We start from the raw sequence: 18,778 nt of genomic DNA on the forward strand, positions 1-18,778 counted from the left end.
AAGAGAATTAAGCAAAACATCAAATTATGGCCATAAAATGAATTACTATGAATTGTTAACTTCCCAGATTTCTAAACTAAAAACAATCATAATACAGATATCAAAGGATACACTATCTGCAATACTCATAAACAATCTGGAAAGGAAGAAAAAGGAAAGGTGGATAAGCGAGGCATGATGTAGATAGTATACAATATGTAGTAAACCATATATTATACATAGAAGATAGCAGACATAATATCATACAAAACCACAAATATAACAATTCAAGTGGAGCTATGTCTACTAATTCAACAATTCTCAATAGGTGAACAATAAGTCCTAATTAAAATAACAGTGGTAATGACTAACACAGCAACAGTCCTAATGATAAAAGGAACAGCATGAATATAAATAATGATGATATTGAATTAACAAGGAGACGAAAAAGGAAGGTACTCCGCATGTATTTCCTAATTAGAAGGAAAAATCTTAAATATTACCAGAAATAGAATATGTATTAGCGAGAAAAGGTTTCCAAATTTGATGCCATTGTAAATATTTCATTAAGCCATTCATCATGTGTAGTGTTCTCCAATGTCTTAATATACATATTTTTGCTACATTGAGTGCAATAGCTATCAATCGTCTTGTATGGTTTGTTAGATTTAGGAGATCATTAACATCATGTAATAGAACTAATGTTCTGTTACGAGAATGGACACATGTATAGCTCTGTGTAAAGAGGAAGTTATGGAAGACCAGTAATCCATCAAAATTGGACATCCAACTAAAATCTGTAGTAAATGTAAATGTATTGCGACTTACATAGCGCACGTATCACCCGAAGGCATCAAGGCACTTGCCTTGGGAACCCGTCCTGGCTTTTCCCTGTGAGATAACCCCTACTGGGCATCCCCAAGGTGAAAGCCAGGCATCCCGTAGCAGGTGGACCGCCGTAGTGGAGATTAAGCAAGCTATTGCCCAGAGTTGCAGCGTGGGACCCCATGATTAGAATAGGCACCGAGGCGAGAATTATCGAGTCCGTGGACATTTTGGGCTCAGGACGCTGCCGCGTCGGGAATTGAACCCTGGTCCCGGCCAGACCTCTGCATCAGGGTCTGCCACTCTAATCAGTGAGCCACACGCCTCCTGTGCGCACCTCCAACAGATAGATTGGTGTAGTAAACCTGCTGTCTTGAGTTTTTGTGGTGACCAGTGCCAGTTATGAAGAATTTTGAAGAGTGAAAATGTAATTCTCGCCTCTCTGATTCCTTTATCCATGTTCAAAATAACATACACCCATTCCTCATCAGAATAAGCTACAGTAATTAACCCTTGCCATTTGACATGAAGTTGTCCTAGCAATGGGCATGAGATTATAAAATACAGAGTCTGCACCTTTGAATTTCCACTCAATGTTTAAGTATTTTAAAACTGGGAAATGCTCAAGTATTCACGGATATGGTCCTAGTCTACTAAATAGAGCTTGTTTTAGTTGTATTTCCCACCTTGGGAGCTAGGGAGTTGAAATTCTATCTGAACCATTTCAAAGGTTTTAAGTTCACCTTCTAAAATGAGTAGGCGATCCTACATAAGAATACCTGCTCCCATCCATATATCCCAGGAAATAGTCTGTTTACCTATCCTAATATAAGCGTTATGACTTATGGGGGCCTTTTCATGTAGTCTCGGGTTATTTGTAAGCAGTTTGTGGGCATGTAGCCACATTTTAAGCATAGATTGAATAATTGAATAATTTGGTTGGAAGTTTGTGAAACAGGTGATTTATGAGCATAGAACATTTGTAAACCTGAAGTTTCCTGTACAGATTGTCTTTCAAGGAGAACCCATAGTGGGAGATCATCCTGCCTGGGCCAAAGATAAACCAATTGAGATAAATGGAGGGGTGTATAGTAATGCTTAATTCACCATAAACTAAGACCCCCATATAACCTGTGAGCAATTAATTTGGACATTTTGAGTCTAGGTCTCAGAGATCCCCCCAAAAAGTTTTAATACCTTTGTCGATATCTCTCAATATTGATATTTTAACTGTCAAAGGCAACATACCTAAAACATAAGTTTAACAAATTTCAATTCAAATTACTTTATTCGGTTACCTAATAAAGCATATCATAAAAGCACAGTTCATAATTAATACAATTTAAGAATGATAAGAAACAGTTTATAACACAGTCAGATCATAAAACAATTGATTTACGCAATTTAAAAACAACTTTTAAAAAGGCAGTGGTAGAGGCAAATATAAATTCACTATCCATGAGTGTAAGTTTAACAAGGCACCATGATCATTTTCACTGCCTGTACTCTACCCCAAAAGGACAGGTAAAACTGGGACCATTTTTCATACTCTGAATTTGTTTTGGCAATAAGCGGATCTAAGTTATCTTGATTCATATTTTTCTAAACCTGTGTTGCTATAAATACCTAGATACTTTAGGCGATCCGCTTTCCATTGAAAATTATAGCCTAAAATCGCTGCTTTTGTTGCCCACCTGGACAATCGGAGAGCTTCACTCTTATTCCAATTGACTTTGTAGCAAGAAATGGATGAGAAGCAAGAAATGGTAGAAATGAGTGTCGAGAGGGAAGAAGGTATATCAGTAAGTGTGAGCAATATGTCATCTGCATATATAGAAGTATTTTTGAGATAACTGCCAGGGTAGGAATGACTACTATTTATGAACACTGTCTTTTTGCCGCAGCAAGAAGAAATAAAAGGGGCGATAAAGGTCAACACTGGCGGATACCTCTTTGCAGTAAAAAAGATTTTGAAAGGAAACTCCCACAATTCACTTGTGCGGACGGTGTCTCATATAACCACTTGACCTTAGAGATATATTCATTACATAATCCCAACCTATGTAATTTACGGATATAGCTCCATTCAATACAGTCAAAGGCCTTCTCAGCATCTAAGGATAAGGCTACTCTGTCTTCTCTAGCATCCTTAGAAAGCCAGACTATGTGAGACAAAGTGCGTAGATGGTTACAAGAGTTTCTGCCTGCCATGAATCCCACTTGAGAAATATGTGTCAGTTTAGATATAACTTATTTGACCCCTTTAGCGAGAATGGTAGCTAACATCTTTGAATCTGTGTTCAGAAAGGAAATTGGATGATAGCTACTGCAGTATAAGGGCTCTTTCTCAGGTTTGGAAAAGACCACTACAATAGCTTTATTTGAGAGTGAAGAGAAACTACCAGTTCCCTCTGTTTCTTAATAGGCATATTTAAGGGTGTCTATCTAGGAAATCATTGCATTGTATGTAGCTCCCTTCCATCGCTAATATATGCATCTGTTTATTTAACCAGTTGACATCTTCTAGTGCCACAAATTCCTTCCAATAGTGTCATTGAGTTTTTATTGATGCAATTTCTATGTGGGTTCAAATCCTCACTGACAGCTTTAAGATTTAAAACCATCAATATATTGGTGTAAATCATCTCTGCCCTTTCTAATCTCCTTTAGCATATATTGAGTATTTTTTTGTCTTTTTTCATATGCTAAACTTTTCAGTCCTTCACCATGTGCCCACTAGTTACTAAGGTATCATAATTAAGGGTTATGGGTGACACTCCCTATATAACATCACAATTTAAGTGGCCTAAGAACTGCTCAGTGATATGTACCAACAGCAGCGTTATCTGGCACCAGCTGCTGCTAATGTTTAGATACCTTAATGTGTGGTTAAAGTGAGTTTGTAAATTTGGAAAAGTTTATAGACAACTGATGTAGGGTACTAGGAACTCATAGCCAGCACTGCTGTTTACTCATGTATGATGCACACTCCCAAGGGGCAGAAGTCAACAGAATATTTCCAGGAAGGAAGGTGGTAGTAAAAAGGTCCTCTTAAATTTATTGGTTAATTTTTTTCAGAGGTGGTCTGGATAGAGAATCTGAAAGTGCTTGATGTCACTCCCAGCAGTTTCCGACTGACGTGGCCACGGCTGCTGTCTACCAATACTGGATATTATGTGGTGGAATATGCATCAGTGTCTGAGCCTCATCGAAAAGTGAGAATGAATGTACCTGGGGACCAGACCGGAGTGGTGGTGAAGGACCTTGCACCAGGCACTAGCTACAAAGTCACCGTCACCCCGGAGTCCAATGAGCAGTACATCCAACCTCAAACTGTGCAGGTCACCACCTTGAAAGGTAACCATCCAGTACATCTGCTGTGTACAATCTGATCACTATTATATTGTAAAATAAATGGATCACAAAGGGGAAACATAAACTACCCCAGAAAGATATTGTTGTTAAACCTTTCTCTGCCTTCAGTCATCATTAGAGACTTACCAAAGCATCATAATTAGAATGAAGCTGCATACCCGCAAGAATAGATGAAAAGTCATGCATTTTATCTAAGAGACTGGTGGAGGCCTATTTGCCATAGGGGGTTTAAAGGGCAATTTCAAGAAGTAGGGCATGGCCTAGGGATTAGCTCTTTCTGGGCCATAGCCAGGTTCACACAATTTGGCAATTAGGAACCAGGACTGGGACAGGGTAAATACTTTTCTTTCAAATTTAGAGAAGACTTGCATGTTTTTTGTTTTTTTTGTAATGCGAAAAAACAATAAAGAATAGATATTGGTTAACTAAAATTCCAGGATATACTACAAAGACTATACTTTTTTGTTTTTTTCTCTCCACTTCTTCTTCCTCTTTTCTGCCTTCCAACTCTTCTCACTGTTCCCTTCTTGTCCTTCCTTACCCTTCCATTTTTCTTGTTCCTTGTTTTTTTCACCCTACTTTCCTTAAGATTTCTACACAGAACCAAAAAGCACGAAATTTACTAGTTTAATTTTTCAGATATGATCTGGACAGAGAATCTGAAAGTGATTGATGTGACTCACAGCAGTTTCCGACTGACATGGCCACAGCTGTTGTCTATCAAAACTGGATATTACGTGGTGGAATATTCGCCTGTGTCTGATCCTCATCGGAAGGTGAGAATGAACGTGGCTGGGGACCAGACCGGAGTGGTGGTGAGTAACCTGACACCGGGAACTATCTACACTGTCACCGTCAACCCGGAGTCCAGGGAGCAGAACATCCAACCTCAAAGTTTGCAAGTCACCACCTTGAAAGGTAATTATCCAGTACCTCTCAGTGTTCATCCAGGTCATATTTATACGGTAAAACAAATGGACCCCAAAGGAGAAACATAACCTACCTAACAAAGAGGTTATGATCAGATGTTTGCTATTTTTAGTTATTCTTTCAGACATCAAATTCTTTATCATTGGAATGCAAATATTTAATATCAGTTATTGGTTATCTATGGAATATATTATGAATATGATTGGTAAATGTTATTTTTTCCCATTGGTAGCGTTAAGGACATTCCAACAGAAAGGTCCTGGCCTTCAGATGCCATTTAGAAAGGATTTTGGAGGATACAACCAAGAACATTTGTGTGTAGAGGAGAACCTCAAATGCTGTCAGGGATTAATTGTCTTTTGACGAGTGAAAAAGAAATAGAAAAGAAAAGGACTGGTACAATATTTTTTAGGTTTGTTTGTGAATGGGTGGATAGTTCTAGGATTCACGCTAAAGTGGTCAGGACCCAAAGTTGTGATTGGCACATGCCTCACGAATGGCTAAACCCAAGAGCCATTGGTTGTAGAAGATTATTGAAATGTGAGATGTCTGTGCCTGTTGATCAATTGTAGTAAATGAGATCATAATTTCCAAGATCCAAAGTTCTTTTGTGCTTTTTAAGCAAAGTATGCCTTCTTAATTGTTCAATCCAACAATACCTAAACACAAAGGACAGCTAACACGTTTCGCCCGATTGGCCAGCCGGCCGAGGGCTTTTTCATGGCTGATATGACAGTACACCACAGTGTTATAGTGCAAAATAAGGTATAACCAAAAGTACCAATGATTCGTGAGCAAGTTGGTGTAGGTAGTGCACAAAATCAAATGGAAACAGAGATTGTATGTAATAGGAAACCAAAAAGGGAGAAAGTTAGTTACATGATAGCAGTAATTTAAAAACAATTGCAGAGGAAAGAGAGGAAGAAAGAAAAAAGAAGAAAAAGGAAATGGAAAAATGAAACTAAATTATTAATGTTACATAAACCTCAAACCAAAGTATCATATCTCATTATACAAGAATATTTATAGTTCCACAACATGGATGTTATACTGGGTATTGAAGACATATCTAGGTCTCAGGTTGAACTTAAAGGTCTCATTTACAAAGGGAGAGAAGCACACACACAGAATTACCTATTGTCCGACTATAGCTGAGGCAAGATGGCGTCCGCAGGATGGACGCGAGTGTGAGCAGCTCCTGGGTAGCTCACCTTTCCCACTGATCTAAACAGTGGCGACTGGATATATTAATAGCGAAAACGCTTTTCTTATGGCATTTTAAACTTTTCATGAAGCCATTTGCGAAATTGTGAAGGACCGAGGATTCCGGTAAAGACCCAGTTGAGAGAGTCGAGCTGAGTGAAGCAGTAAGCGGTGTTTGATTCGCGTCACACCTGTGTTGGATCTGCTGCGGGTGGCATTCGCGCTGCAGGCTCCGGAGACACACGCTAAGAGGAATCATTCCCAGCGGACGGGGGAGGCGGATGCTGATGAACTGGATGCTCCTTGGTTTGTTCTCCCTTTTCTTTTTGGACGATTTTGTCGACCATGCATACTTTCAAAATAATGAAGATAGGACAAGATTCCGGTGAGTGCATGGGGCAGCCAAACTGAGAACAGGGATACTTACGCTGTTTGCGGTAAGATACTGTACACTTAAAGACTGTTTCAAAAAAAGGGTGAAAGCAGGCAGTGATTCTGTACTCTCTCTGTACTTTCTCACTTTGAGAAAATCAGACTTATTTAGAACCGCGAGTCTGTGAGAAATCACCCTGGTGTAGTGGAACGACGTATATTATCGGTAGTTGTGGGGTTAAAAGCAACTAATCATGCCGCCAAAAATGGCTCGTGGTGGAAAGACAAGGGGCAATGTGGAAGCGCCAGCTGGCACTCGGGCGGCGCTAGCTGGGAAAGGCCCAAAGGAACATGTAGGGGAAGAGCAGCAGGAGGTCACTCTACAAGGAAAGGGCTCTTCCCAGGGGGCTCCCAATGTCCCATCGATTTTTCAAGTCGCCGTCGGCAAGAAACTGGCTGTAACATCATCAGCTCTCCTAAAAACGCCCCCAGTTTCTGCAGTCCAAAGTGGCGGCACTGGCGGAGGTGGGTTGGCTGCCGTGACTTCCGGAGAAATCCCTTTGGTGTCAGAAGCTACTGAGCGGGTCCAGAGAAATGCTACAGTCTCTAGTGAACCCTCTTTAACAGAGGGAGACGGTGCAATAAGTGAGGAAAGGAATGAAGCCACCAGTAGCAAATAAAGTAAATTCTATTCTATGTCGGAGCATTCAGATGCGTCGGAAGATGATCATGACGATCTTCAATTACAGGGAGATGGGTTTCCTAGCAGCTCCCCCATAAACATGGGCAACGTTCCAGAGAAATCTTCTCAGGAGATTGTAACAATGGAAACTCTCACTGTATGCAAGGAGGAAAAGGCAGGGGCTGTTGCTGAGAACCTTATTTCATCGCTAGAACACCAGATGGTAGTACAGAAGGTAAATAAACAAAGGAAGAGTGTCCGTCAGTGTGGCGTTTAAGAAGTGAATATAGCACGTAAAGTATGAGGCCAGATGTAAATGGTCAGAGGACTGGACCAGCTTTCAAGAAAAAATGCTTGATTTTTTCAGGAAACCCTCACTCACCCTAGTGGTGACATGCTTCATCATCGGGTCCACTGGGAGAGATCGAATACCTCCCCAGTGTGCTGCGACGCCAGGAGACTGCGGAGCAGGTTTTGTGAGAGTGAAGAGTGAAAAAAAGTTAAGTGTGATTAAAAATGTCTGAGGTTGTCCCAAAAAATCATTTATTCACTGGTCAACCAGACATATTAAAATTAAATTAACTATGTGCAGGGAAAACTAGCCAAATAAAATATACTGGTGTCTCCCTGTTAGGGGAAGGTCAACATGTTTCTGTCCTTTATGTGTGTAACTTTACAGGGCTTTCATCAGGACCAATATGCGAGTGTTGCCTCAGCAGGTATGGGCGCGCTAAGGCCCACCCTGCCAAAGGCTGTGAAAGTTAAAAATAGCACTATGTGTAAAAATGGTGCATACAAAGTACAAACCAAAAGGCTTGGGGAATTACCTCTGTTGCGAGGAGCCTAGAAGTTTGTACATAAAGTGAACCACGCGATCAAGCGGGGGACAGCTAGGTGCCGAGTGGGTGCTGAGCGTTGCGGGCAGTGTGCCATTGTCGCTCCCACCCCCCTCCTGAATCTATGGGGCGTGGTTCACTTTATGTACAAACTTCTAGGCTCCTCGCAACAGAGGTAATTCCCCAAGCCTTTTGGTTTGTATTTTGTATGCACCATTTTTACAAATCTAAAAATAAGGAACAATATAAAATGATGGATAAATCGAAAATAAAACAAGTTACAAAATAAAATATGCCTGGTATATATCTGTCGCCTAGTTCAGATTAATAATAGGATGCATACTAGTATTTGAATATTATGGCCAGTGCTGGAACTATCCTTTCACAACAATCAATTGATACCGCAGCTAAAGTTATGCTGACAGCTAATTTGCGCACCCAACGTGGGGGGGACCCCACGATGGGAAATGTTATAGATGTCAGATAGAGAAGGCTGATAATGTACATATTTTTTATGATTGTATAGGGTTAAATCAGTTTCGAGAGGATATATCGCACTTTTTGACTCATATTACAGGAGTCAATGCGTGTTTTTCTAGAGAAGTGAGGCTAACGGGAGTGGGTGAAGATATTCAGCCTGCTCAGGCATGTTATCCATTTAGGTATCTTATGTTTATGGCAGCTGCAGTTGCTCGATTGTGCGTTGCTTCTGTGTGGCTTCAACCTGAAGCACCATCGTTTGAAATGTGGCGTGCAAAGTTTTATAATATATTTAATTTGGAATATAGGTTGCACAGCATTAAATCGGTGAAGAAAAAAAAGTTAGGGGCTCAAATTTGGGGGCCTTTGATGCAACACATGGACATATCGTTGTGAAAAACAACAGCCTCCTAAATATCTTTTTTTTTCTTTGTTGTATACATTATGTCGGCATCAATGATTTAACTATTTGATTTGTAAGTATAAACATGCAATGAACTGAACAATAAAGAATTTTAACAGAATTACCTATTGTCCTCATGATCTATGGCCAGTCAATTACTGGAAACACTTAATTCAGTTACATCATAAGACGAAACAATGGGGCAACCCCAAGCAAGAGCGACCCAATTAATAGCTCTTTTGAAAGGGTTAAAGGAAAAATATTAACTTGTAATATAGCTCTGCGAAAAAAGGACTGCATTTATATAAGTTGACCCATTATTCAGCTCCAGCTTCCAAGAAACCATGGACACACGCTAAGTACCAACAGACCTCTTTCGAAGTATAACGAATCATTAGCAGAATGAATCCATCAGTTTGATGAATCCAATAGTAACTTTTCCATTTTATTTAGCTTATTTTGCTGTAAATTGAGTATTGTTGCCACAATTAATAATATACTATCTCTGCTATTTTTGTTACTTTTAACATTTGTTATTTAGCTTCCTTCATTTATTATATAGGCCTGGGCTGTCTTGGGACTTAAATTTTTCGGCGATAGTAACTGCTCTCCATTTTTTATTTTGTTTTGATGTATGTCCGTCATTTTCTACCCTTCATGTTTCTTCCTTTTCTTAAATTCCTTTTCCCGACAGAACTCGCCCATTATTATCCATAACTCACGGCTGCTCTAACCTATTGACTACCTTCGTATGTAACCTACTTCTTAGTTTGGTTTGACCGGGGTCTGTCTCCTAGCGTACCGTACTAAGTAACTCCTTCATGTTGCTTCTGATGTCAGCCCACTGGTGACACTGGCTTACGCCACCCAGCCCACACTAACCTCTATATCATAGGCATTACTCAGAACGCTAATGGAGCTCGACTTTACTCTGCCTAGTTGTGCAGCTGACTGCATGTGGATTGAACAGGCAGCCCACAAGGGATACGTACATTTATTTACTATTAGTTCCACTTTTTCTATCTTAGTTGTCACAGACCACTAGCGGCTTTGTCTTTTAGGCTCCATCGCAGTGATACTAGCGGGCTTTACGATCTATAACCCCATACCTTCTTTACCTTGATACCGATTATACTTCCTCGTCGGGAGTTGGAATAATTACTTTCCATACTCCCCTAACCTTGGACCTTGCATGTTGCCTTCTGAGTAGTTAATCACTACCTTATTGTTATTTTGACCATAGCGGACTTTAAACATGCTAGTTCCCTTTAGCGGGGGGTTCCACCTGACGCACAGACCTCTATTAGCGTTAATATTTAACGTTAGTACGTTACCATGTTACATGGTCCAGCGGATTGGTGTTTTCTTACACTGTGCTTTACCCATATTTTTATTTAGATCTCAGGACCCCACAACATTTTCTTGGTAAGTGCAGACACGAATCATTGGTACTTTTGGTTATATGTTTTGCATTAAAGCACTGTGGTGTATTGTCATATCAACAAAAAATCAGGGGGGGGGGGGCGGGGTAGAGTGCTGATCCGTTCAGTCTCCTTTGTTTAACAGTAAATCATGGGGAAAGGATCACTTGTCCTGCATAACCAGGGTATGCAGGTTGGTACATGGTGTCTCACAAATTGAAAGACCCTCATACACATTTATCCTTTGAGTATTCAAAGTGCTGTAGTTTGTTAAGGAGATCACGTGTGTCTTTCAGGTAGGTAGGTGTCTGTTGGACTAAAGGTCTTAGATATTGGTCCGCAAATTCGGAGAGTGGTTCCAGGACTGACAAAGACATGCTCTACCTCCAATGCCACGGTACTTCGATGGGTATATCGACGACATTCTTTTGATATGGGAAGGTGATGTTACCAGCTTAAAAGATTTTCAATTGGCCCCCCAATAACCAACCATTTACTGTGAGCTCTATATCCATTAAACAATTACCACCCACGCTTAATTAATCATAAGTCACGACTTGTGTAAGTCAGTAGTCTTTCTTCTAAACACTCGCTTAGTATCTCTACCCTTTCCAAACGATAGCCTTATCTGGAACCGGGAAGTTCACAACAGCACATCCGGGTGAGGAGAGGCAGAGATAGCACAAGCTACGCAGGAGAAGTCACGCCACAGGTATTGGGAGGTATTCCACCGTTAGCTAGCGGGAATTTACAACCCCTTTCTAAATATCTGGATTTTAATCCCTTCTCATCCTTCTTCACCTCCCGGCAGATAGGTACCTTCTCCCATGCCCCCGACCCGAAGAAGTGCGCTCACGCATTTCACCAGGTACGTGGACTTAACAACAACCGCCTTCTCCCCGCGACCGCAACATCCGGGTCGTTATGAGCCCAGTTGTGCCCAAACAACCCTGCTATTCCTAATAAATAAGCACATTTATAATCTTAGCCTCCCACAACCACTTAATGCGCCACGTATATAGCTCACAGCCATCTATCACATGAGGCCAACAATATTAATAACAACTCTCCGCCGGCATGCTACCACCTCCACCAGGCATGAGAATGAAAGAGTCGACACCATCTTGGAGTGTGAACTTTTGTTAAAGTATTGCCATTTTAAAGCTGTTTAGAATCTATACAGTTTTTAACTTGTTCATTGTTTGTACGCACGTGTTGTGTCTCCCTCTTACACTTTATCCCCGTCTTTTCTGTATGTAAACATTTTTCATTTCAGGTACTATGCGACCAAGGACTGACTGAAATCAGGTCATTCTTCCAATTTAATTTTCACTTTCCCTATCTTTTTGCACTGGTCCTGAAGAAAGCCCACCGACCTATACAGGCAACGAGGCTGAAACATGTCGACCGTTTTAAAACACATCATGCAGTGCGCTTTAATTCCTTACTATTCCAAAGCGGCACAATATCCAATTACCCACCCTCACTTGGGCTACCCGAATCCAGACCCAATAAAGTCCTACTTCTGGCTGTCCGGGTATTTTAACTCACTTCCTGAGCACTTCTATCCATGATCACTACTGTTTTTAACCAAGGGTAAATCCTCCAGGCGGAGGTTGCATAAATACTGACCCAAGGATAATGCACACACGTGTATGAAAGCGGGGAGACAACATATACCGTTACGACCATCTAAGATACATGTGTATGAGGGTCTTTCAATTTGTGAGACACCATGTACCAACCTGCATACCCTGGTTATGCAGGACAAGTGATCCTTCCTCCATGATTTACTGTATCGTCATATCAGCCTTGAAAAAGCCTTCGGACGGCTGGCAAAGTGGGCGAAACACGTGTTGGCAGTCCGTTGTGTTACTGTATTGGATTGAACAATTAAAACAGCCTATCTGATAGAGACATCTAGCCACATATTTCTTAACTTAGAATATCTCCAGGTGTGAGACTTGATCCGGATTTTTTTTGCAGCAGCACCTCTGCATGCCGGGGGAAGGCGCCACACGACCCCGCCCTGACGTCGTCCACGTACATGACGTCAGCGAGGTTATATAAGTCCCTCCCGGCGCGCTGACATCAGTTTCCTTCTTTTCCGCGTGCAACACGGATCCGGAGTGAGCTCTTCTGGCCTGTTTTCAGGACTCATTTTTGACGCTTCGCGTCGGGAACAGTGTGCAATGCCTTTGGACTTTAAATCTTGTAATTCCTGTTTGCGGCAAATGTCAGTGACGGACCCGCCTCTTATTTGTATGGGGCGTCTGGGTGAGCACCATGACTCCACAGACTGTGAAGCCTGCCAACGTCTGAAACTGAAGTCTCGGCGGGAGCGCCATATGAAGCTTCTCTCGGCACGGCTGTCGTCTCGCCCCCCCGGCCGTGTCGTCGCCTGCAGGTCCCTCTAATTTTCGGTTACACCGTCGATCGCCCTCTGGGGTCTGGGACCGTCGTTCTCCACTTGGTAAGTGAAGGCGCTTGTTACCTAGGCCATCGAAGTCACCTTCTTCTGTTGTCAGGGGCACTGGTTCCTGGAACTTTCCGGACGTTCGCCCTTTCTGGGTGTGGGGGTGACTCGGGCCCAAATGGGTCCTCTCCCGTTCCTGGGGAAACCTCGGGACCTCCGCTTCTTGTGGGGTGTCCGACTGACTCACCAGCGAGTTTGCCCCTGGCGCCAATAGAGCCCTTGCCTCCCAGGAACGTTGGAGATGTGGTGTTGTTTGGGCGTGGCCCAGTTGGGTCCCCCTCTATGCTCCTCATAGAGTCGTTAGGGCACGGCCCTGCTGGGTCCCCCTCTTTGACCCATGGCAACTCTGCCGTGCCGCATAGCCCCGTGGGGCTCCCTGTGGCGCCGCAGGTGGTTGCTGGTGCTCATAGCCCTGACTTGAGCACACCCCAGCCTTCCGGGCAGGCGGCCACCTGTCCAGAGCCGGGATCGGCACCGTCCCGGCGCAGGAGGCCCGCCTCCTCGGCACTGCCTCCGCTCCTTTCTCTGAAATCGGAGCCTGTTCTGGATGAGGCAGAGCCGGCGCCAGGGCGGTGCCGGAAGATTGCCTCGCCAGCCCCGGTGCCCTCTCCTTCTTCAAAGAGGGAGCTTGTCATAGTTTCTGCACCGGACAGCACCGACTCAACGCCAGATGCTGCCGACACGCGTAGTTTCGCCGCCGTGTCGGCGCCGAGTTCTGGACTCTTCTATAGAGGCCTCTGGAGAGAGTTCAGCGCCACCTTCCCGCCCGGCGTCACCAGAGCTAGTGTTACAAGTGCCCCCCTTGGAATTTGTGGAGCCTCCTCAGGAGCTCCCAGAGCCGGCAGGCTGCTCACCTCCCCAGGAGCCCCGCCAGGATCCTCATTATTCCAAGGGGTTTCCTTCTGTGGGGCATTGGGCACACCCTCATTGTCTTGGGAGGGTTAGCTTACAACCCTCCCCCACTGATGAGCTGTTTTTCCCTCCACTGAGGACTATCGAGACTGGTGCAGCTTTTTTGAAAATTGGTCTCTTTGGCCACCTGCATTTTAAATAGGCAACCCCCCTCTACCCCTTTGTCTGTGGACCCCTTGCTTGAGGTCCTCCACCGCGGGTCTGGATATATGGAGCCGCTTTTGCCTTTTGAGGTTTCCCTTTATGATGCCCTCTTGGGTACCTGAGTCCGACCTGCTTAAGGTGACCCGGTGGCTCGTTCAGTTTTGCACCACCACGTCCAGCTCCACATGATCCAGTCTGTCTTTTTGTGCACCCTGATGCACAGGGGTTTGTGTTGCAGATTGCCTTTCCTTCTCTGCCCCCTCTAATGCTTCTTCCCTCTCAGGCATCCAGGTGGCTTGAGTCATGGGGTAGAAACATCTTTGCATCCACTAGTGCTGCCCTACAGTCCTTAAATACAGTGTGTGTTTTGGCTCGGGCTACCTCTGCTCTGTGGGACTCTGCAGAGTCTTTGCATACTGCCACCTCTGACGGTGCTCGCATTGATCTTTTTTTAGCTCATCTGGGATGGCCGCGACCTTTCTGAATTCACAATTGGTTCAGTCTAAGATACTGCGTATTCTCTGGGAGAGCCATGGCGAGTTCTGTTGCCTTAAGGCGTCACGCTTGTTTGCGAGATAGCGTCTTCCCTGAAAATATCCGGGAGCGACTGGTTAACTTAACCTTTGATGGAGTTTTGCTCTTTGATGCTCACGCCGAGTCAGCGGTTCACCGGCTCCTGGTGGGCTTTCGTCCTCCCACTTAGGCCCTTTTAGGCCTGCCTTCTGTGGTACTTTTTCATTTTGCATACTTTAGATGCGCTCTGTGTTTAACATGGGCAGTGAGCCCTACGTCTTCATTTTTTTGTGGTCATGGGTGCTTACCCTTTTATTGGCATCCCTTGGATGCGTTTTGCTTTCACCTGCCTTTTGGACTTCTGTGGTCATGTTCCACAGGTTGCTGTGTCCTCTGACTGTGGTATTCAGCCGGTGGCTCAGCTCGGGAATGTCATTACGGCTCGGAACTCAGTTCACGGGTTCGGTTTGTTACTGCATTCTATTGGCCTGGCTTATTGCCCTAAGAGGTGTCCTCCGTTGTTTGGGGTATGCATACTCCATGTGAGGTACTTGTATGCTATCATATAGCCTTGCTTATCTCACCTGGGTCTGGAGATCATGTGGGCTCCATGCGTCGCTTGGTGGTCCGTTGTACGGTGTTCTCTGTTTATCCCTGGTGCAATCTGCTTTCACCATGGTCATCCACCTCCTTTGGAGGTTTCCTGGTCTCCTCTCCCAAAACGGCTCCTACCTGCCCTTACTTTCTAGGAATGGTCCGGTATATACATGTTCATGCTCCTGGCTCGTTCTGTCTCTACATAATTGTATGCTTATACATTTATGTCTACATCCCGGTTGCCTTGGTATCCTCCTCCTACGTCGCCACCTCTTGTCAAGGCCGCAAGGTCTGGACCAATATCTCCATGTGTGGGGGAGCTTTTCTGAGTTGTTAAAAGTTGATCATAGGTTCCTCTTTGCTTCCGCTTACTGGAGTGATTTCCCAAATTGGCATATGCTCCCTTTTGATGTCCGACGCTGTACGTGTCTTTCTGGAGTGTTGGTCTGGGATTCTGAGATGTTTCAAACCATTCGTTAACTTGGTGTTTTTGGCCACTTCCTTCGGATATGCCTACTCTTGTTAAAGGTACGCCTGCTGGACAGTTCTTTTGATGGCAGTGATCATTGATTACTATCTACAAGTCTATATTGTGGGTTGTTTCTCACTTTGGGCTCATGCTGCCCGGTCGGGTACTCTTCTGTTCCTGTGTAAGCCACTTTAAGGTCTCTATGGCAGTTTGCTGGTGAAATATTCTACCTGCTTCAGCGGGTTGGGATTGGTGCTATTGCCCCTCATTACCCTTTTAGGGTTGAGTGTGCGCTTGGCATGCTTCTTGTCCTGCTGGCTATTCCTAACGCATTGCTCAGGTTCTTGCTCTTGCCTTTGGGTTCTTGCCACTGGCTCCTTCGGCTTCCTTCTATAGGCTAGTCTGTTAGGCGCTGGTTGCATCTCTTCAAGTTAATTTCAAGCTTGGGTCAATGCACTCATCATGCACCATTTAGCAGAGAATGATCCTTCTTCCTCTCTCTTTCCTTGCTTGGTATAGGGCTCATGCCGTTCTACCTGTCACTTTTTATACTGGTATGGTGTGGCGCCATTCTGGCATGTTTTTCGGATAACTTCTATCCTGTGACTTCTGCTCTTCAAGCTGCTGGGGTTGCTGTCGGGCTGTTCTGCCACAGCTTTCCCCCCCTTATCCGTCACCCTGTTGCCGGATCAGATGCTTGCGCTTTCTGTTGTCCTGTCACAGACCCGTCTCCCTTTAGGGTATGGCTGTGGTATCTATTCTAAGTTTAGGAATCTACGGCTTTATGTTTCTATCAGATGTACTTACCTTCAGTAACAATGTATCAGGTCGAGACGTTATCTAGCCGCAGATTCCTTAACATCCACCCAGCCTCCCCATTCTGCGAGGACCTTGTCTAGTGGTGTTCTCCGCTGGCCTCTTCAGTTGCCATTGGGTTATATCTCAAAGGGGTTCAGATTGTTGCACTCCCCTGGGTGCTTTCATATACAGTTCACCTCTGCTGAGGAGCTTCTTTTCTGTTATATGGTGCCTTTGATTCATGAGGAGATTCGTTTTCCTCTCCAGTTCCCTTCCCTTCGTCTGCTCTACCACCTCGGGGTCCTGGTCTCCTCGTGGTCATCCTCTTTGAGGGTCGGATGTGCTCTGTTTCCTACCTCTGTTTTTAGAGGGGATAGGCCAGTCTTCTCATTCTTTCCTACAGTGGACTGTTGTTCTTTCTCTGTTCTGTTCTTAGTGGATGGCACAGTTCCACATGGCACTATTAGTCTATTTCTGTCTGTCAAGATGTTCTTCCCTTGTTGCACTCTGGAAGGGGCCTCCGCTTAGCTTGCAGGACTCTCTCGCAGCTTCCACTTATATGTGTAGGCAGTGTCTATTCTGTCTTTAGGATGGTGTCTTCCACCATCCTCCTCCTTTATTCACGGGTTTTTCATCCCTCGCACACTGTTCCCATACCTTCACAGTTTTTGGTTGGTGGCTCGGCGTTGTGGCGCGGAAAAGTTTCTCCGGGAAAACTGACGTCAGCACGCTGGGAGGGACTTATATGACCTCACTGACATCACATACGTGGACGATGTCAGGGCGGGGTCTTGTGGCACCGTCCCCCGGTGCCCAGAGGTGCTGCTGCAAAAAACATCCGGATCCAGTCTCACGTCTGGGGATATTTTAAGTTAAGGAATCTGTGGCTAGACAACGTCTCTACCAGATACATCATTACCGAAGGTAAGTAACTCGTACATTTTGCAATTGATCAACAGGCATATTTCTACAATAACTTTTAACCCTCAAGGAAGAGTAAAATTGCAACTGCCACCCAACCCACACATTGTACAAAGCATGTTTTCCCGTACCTGTAGAACATGGCATGTAGGTCTATCCTTGAATCATTTCAGTTCAAGAACATAGAGGAGTGATAAGAAAAAGTCACTTGACAGTTTTGTATAGTTTGTATTCCCGAACTGATAACTGAACACTGTAGAATGTAATGCTAGGAGAATGGATGGCATAAAGCCTCTTAAATGCACATTGGAGATCGTAGTGGAATGAACAGCGGCAGAGACGATTGTAGGCATAAATAAATAATCTTTATTATGAACAGAAGAATACATTTAAATATGGTGAAAATGACCGTGACGTGATTTTGAAGGAATGATAAAAGAATAAATATAGTAATGTCCTTTAGATAAAATAGAGTTTGAAGAATAATTAAATTAAACATGTGAGCTTCTAAAATGGTACAGAAGGCTTCTACAACTAAACGTAGATGCACCTCATATTTTATTCAATGTAATGAGAGAGAAATAGATCTTGAAAATCTATGGTTGTTGAACTTTTAAAGTTTAAAAAGGACTGGAGGAATTTACTTCAATACTGTGATCCCCCACAATGGCCCCAACACTTTTAAATCTGTGATGAAGGTCCTAGGAAAGATAAGGCTACTGCAACTGAAGATGTTCACTGAAATTCACCATTCTAACAGGGAAGGTTGGTGTGTTAATTGCTACACAGGTATCGCCATATTTTGTTACTGGCGAAGCCTTAATGCTGTAAGATAGCCTTCTCCTTACAGCAATGTAACACAAAATGGAATTCAAAAGACCTCGAAAAAAAATGTTGACTGCCCTTTCCACTATTTACCTATAACCAAGTTGGTGGTAAAGCATTTGCAAACCGGAAGGGGTCCCCAGGGGACTCCTTCCCATTTGGGAATGCATGGGAAAATATTTTTTAAGGGCAGGCATTGGTCCAAGGGACCACTGCCTGCTCTTAAACAAGCATTTGCAATGCATTAGGTCTCGTATTTGAGAGAGTTTAAGCTATTGGCATTGTAAATGACATTGCCTTTTATTTATCTGTTTTGCTAATTAACACATAAATTATAGGCATTGTCATTTAGAATGACAATGGCTCAAACTCTTGTAAATGCCAGACCTATTCAAAGAAGTGGCCCCAATTGTACCGGGCTGCTGGGAAAGTGAAAGCTTGTTGACTGTTTGGCAGTTAATTTAACCTATATGTCCCACATAAGATCAGCAGAAAGTCTGTGACTTTCCAACTCGAATGTCCACTAGTGCCCCTAGTTCCATGCCAGCGGAAGTCATTCGATATACAGAGCTAAGTAGCAGGGTATGCAAAGGGGGGGTCAGGGCGTGAAGTCCGAC

General features: G+C 43.7%; 1 protein-coding gene across 1 annotated transcript in view; it reads left to right on the forward strand.

Annotated features, from left to right (window-relative positions):
- VWA1 (von Willebrand factor A domain containing 1) overlaps positions 1–18,778 on the forward strand; it is a 476,800-nt gene that overhangs the window by 361,394 nt on the left and 96,628 nt on the right. Inside the window, exons 8-9 of the mRNA XM_086921472.1 lie at positions 3,883–4,161; positions 4,819–5,097. Of these exons, the coding sequence (XP_086777598.1) occupies positions 3,883–4,161; positions 4,819–5,097 (558 nt within the window). The remainder of the gene's footprint in view (positions 1–3,882; positions 4,162–4,818; positions 5,098–18,778) is intronic.

This window comes from Lissotriton vulgaris, chromosome 5 (assembly GCF_964263255.1).
Source record: "Lissotriton vulgaris chromosome 5, aLisVul1.2, whole genome shotgun sequence".
In the NCBI taxonomy this organism is placed as follows: domain Eukaryota; kingdom Metazoa; phylum Chordata; class Amphibia; order Caudata; family Salamandridae; genus Lissotriton; species Lissotriton vulgaris.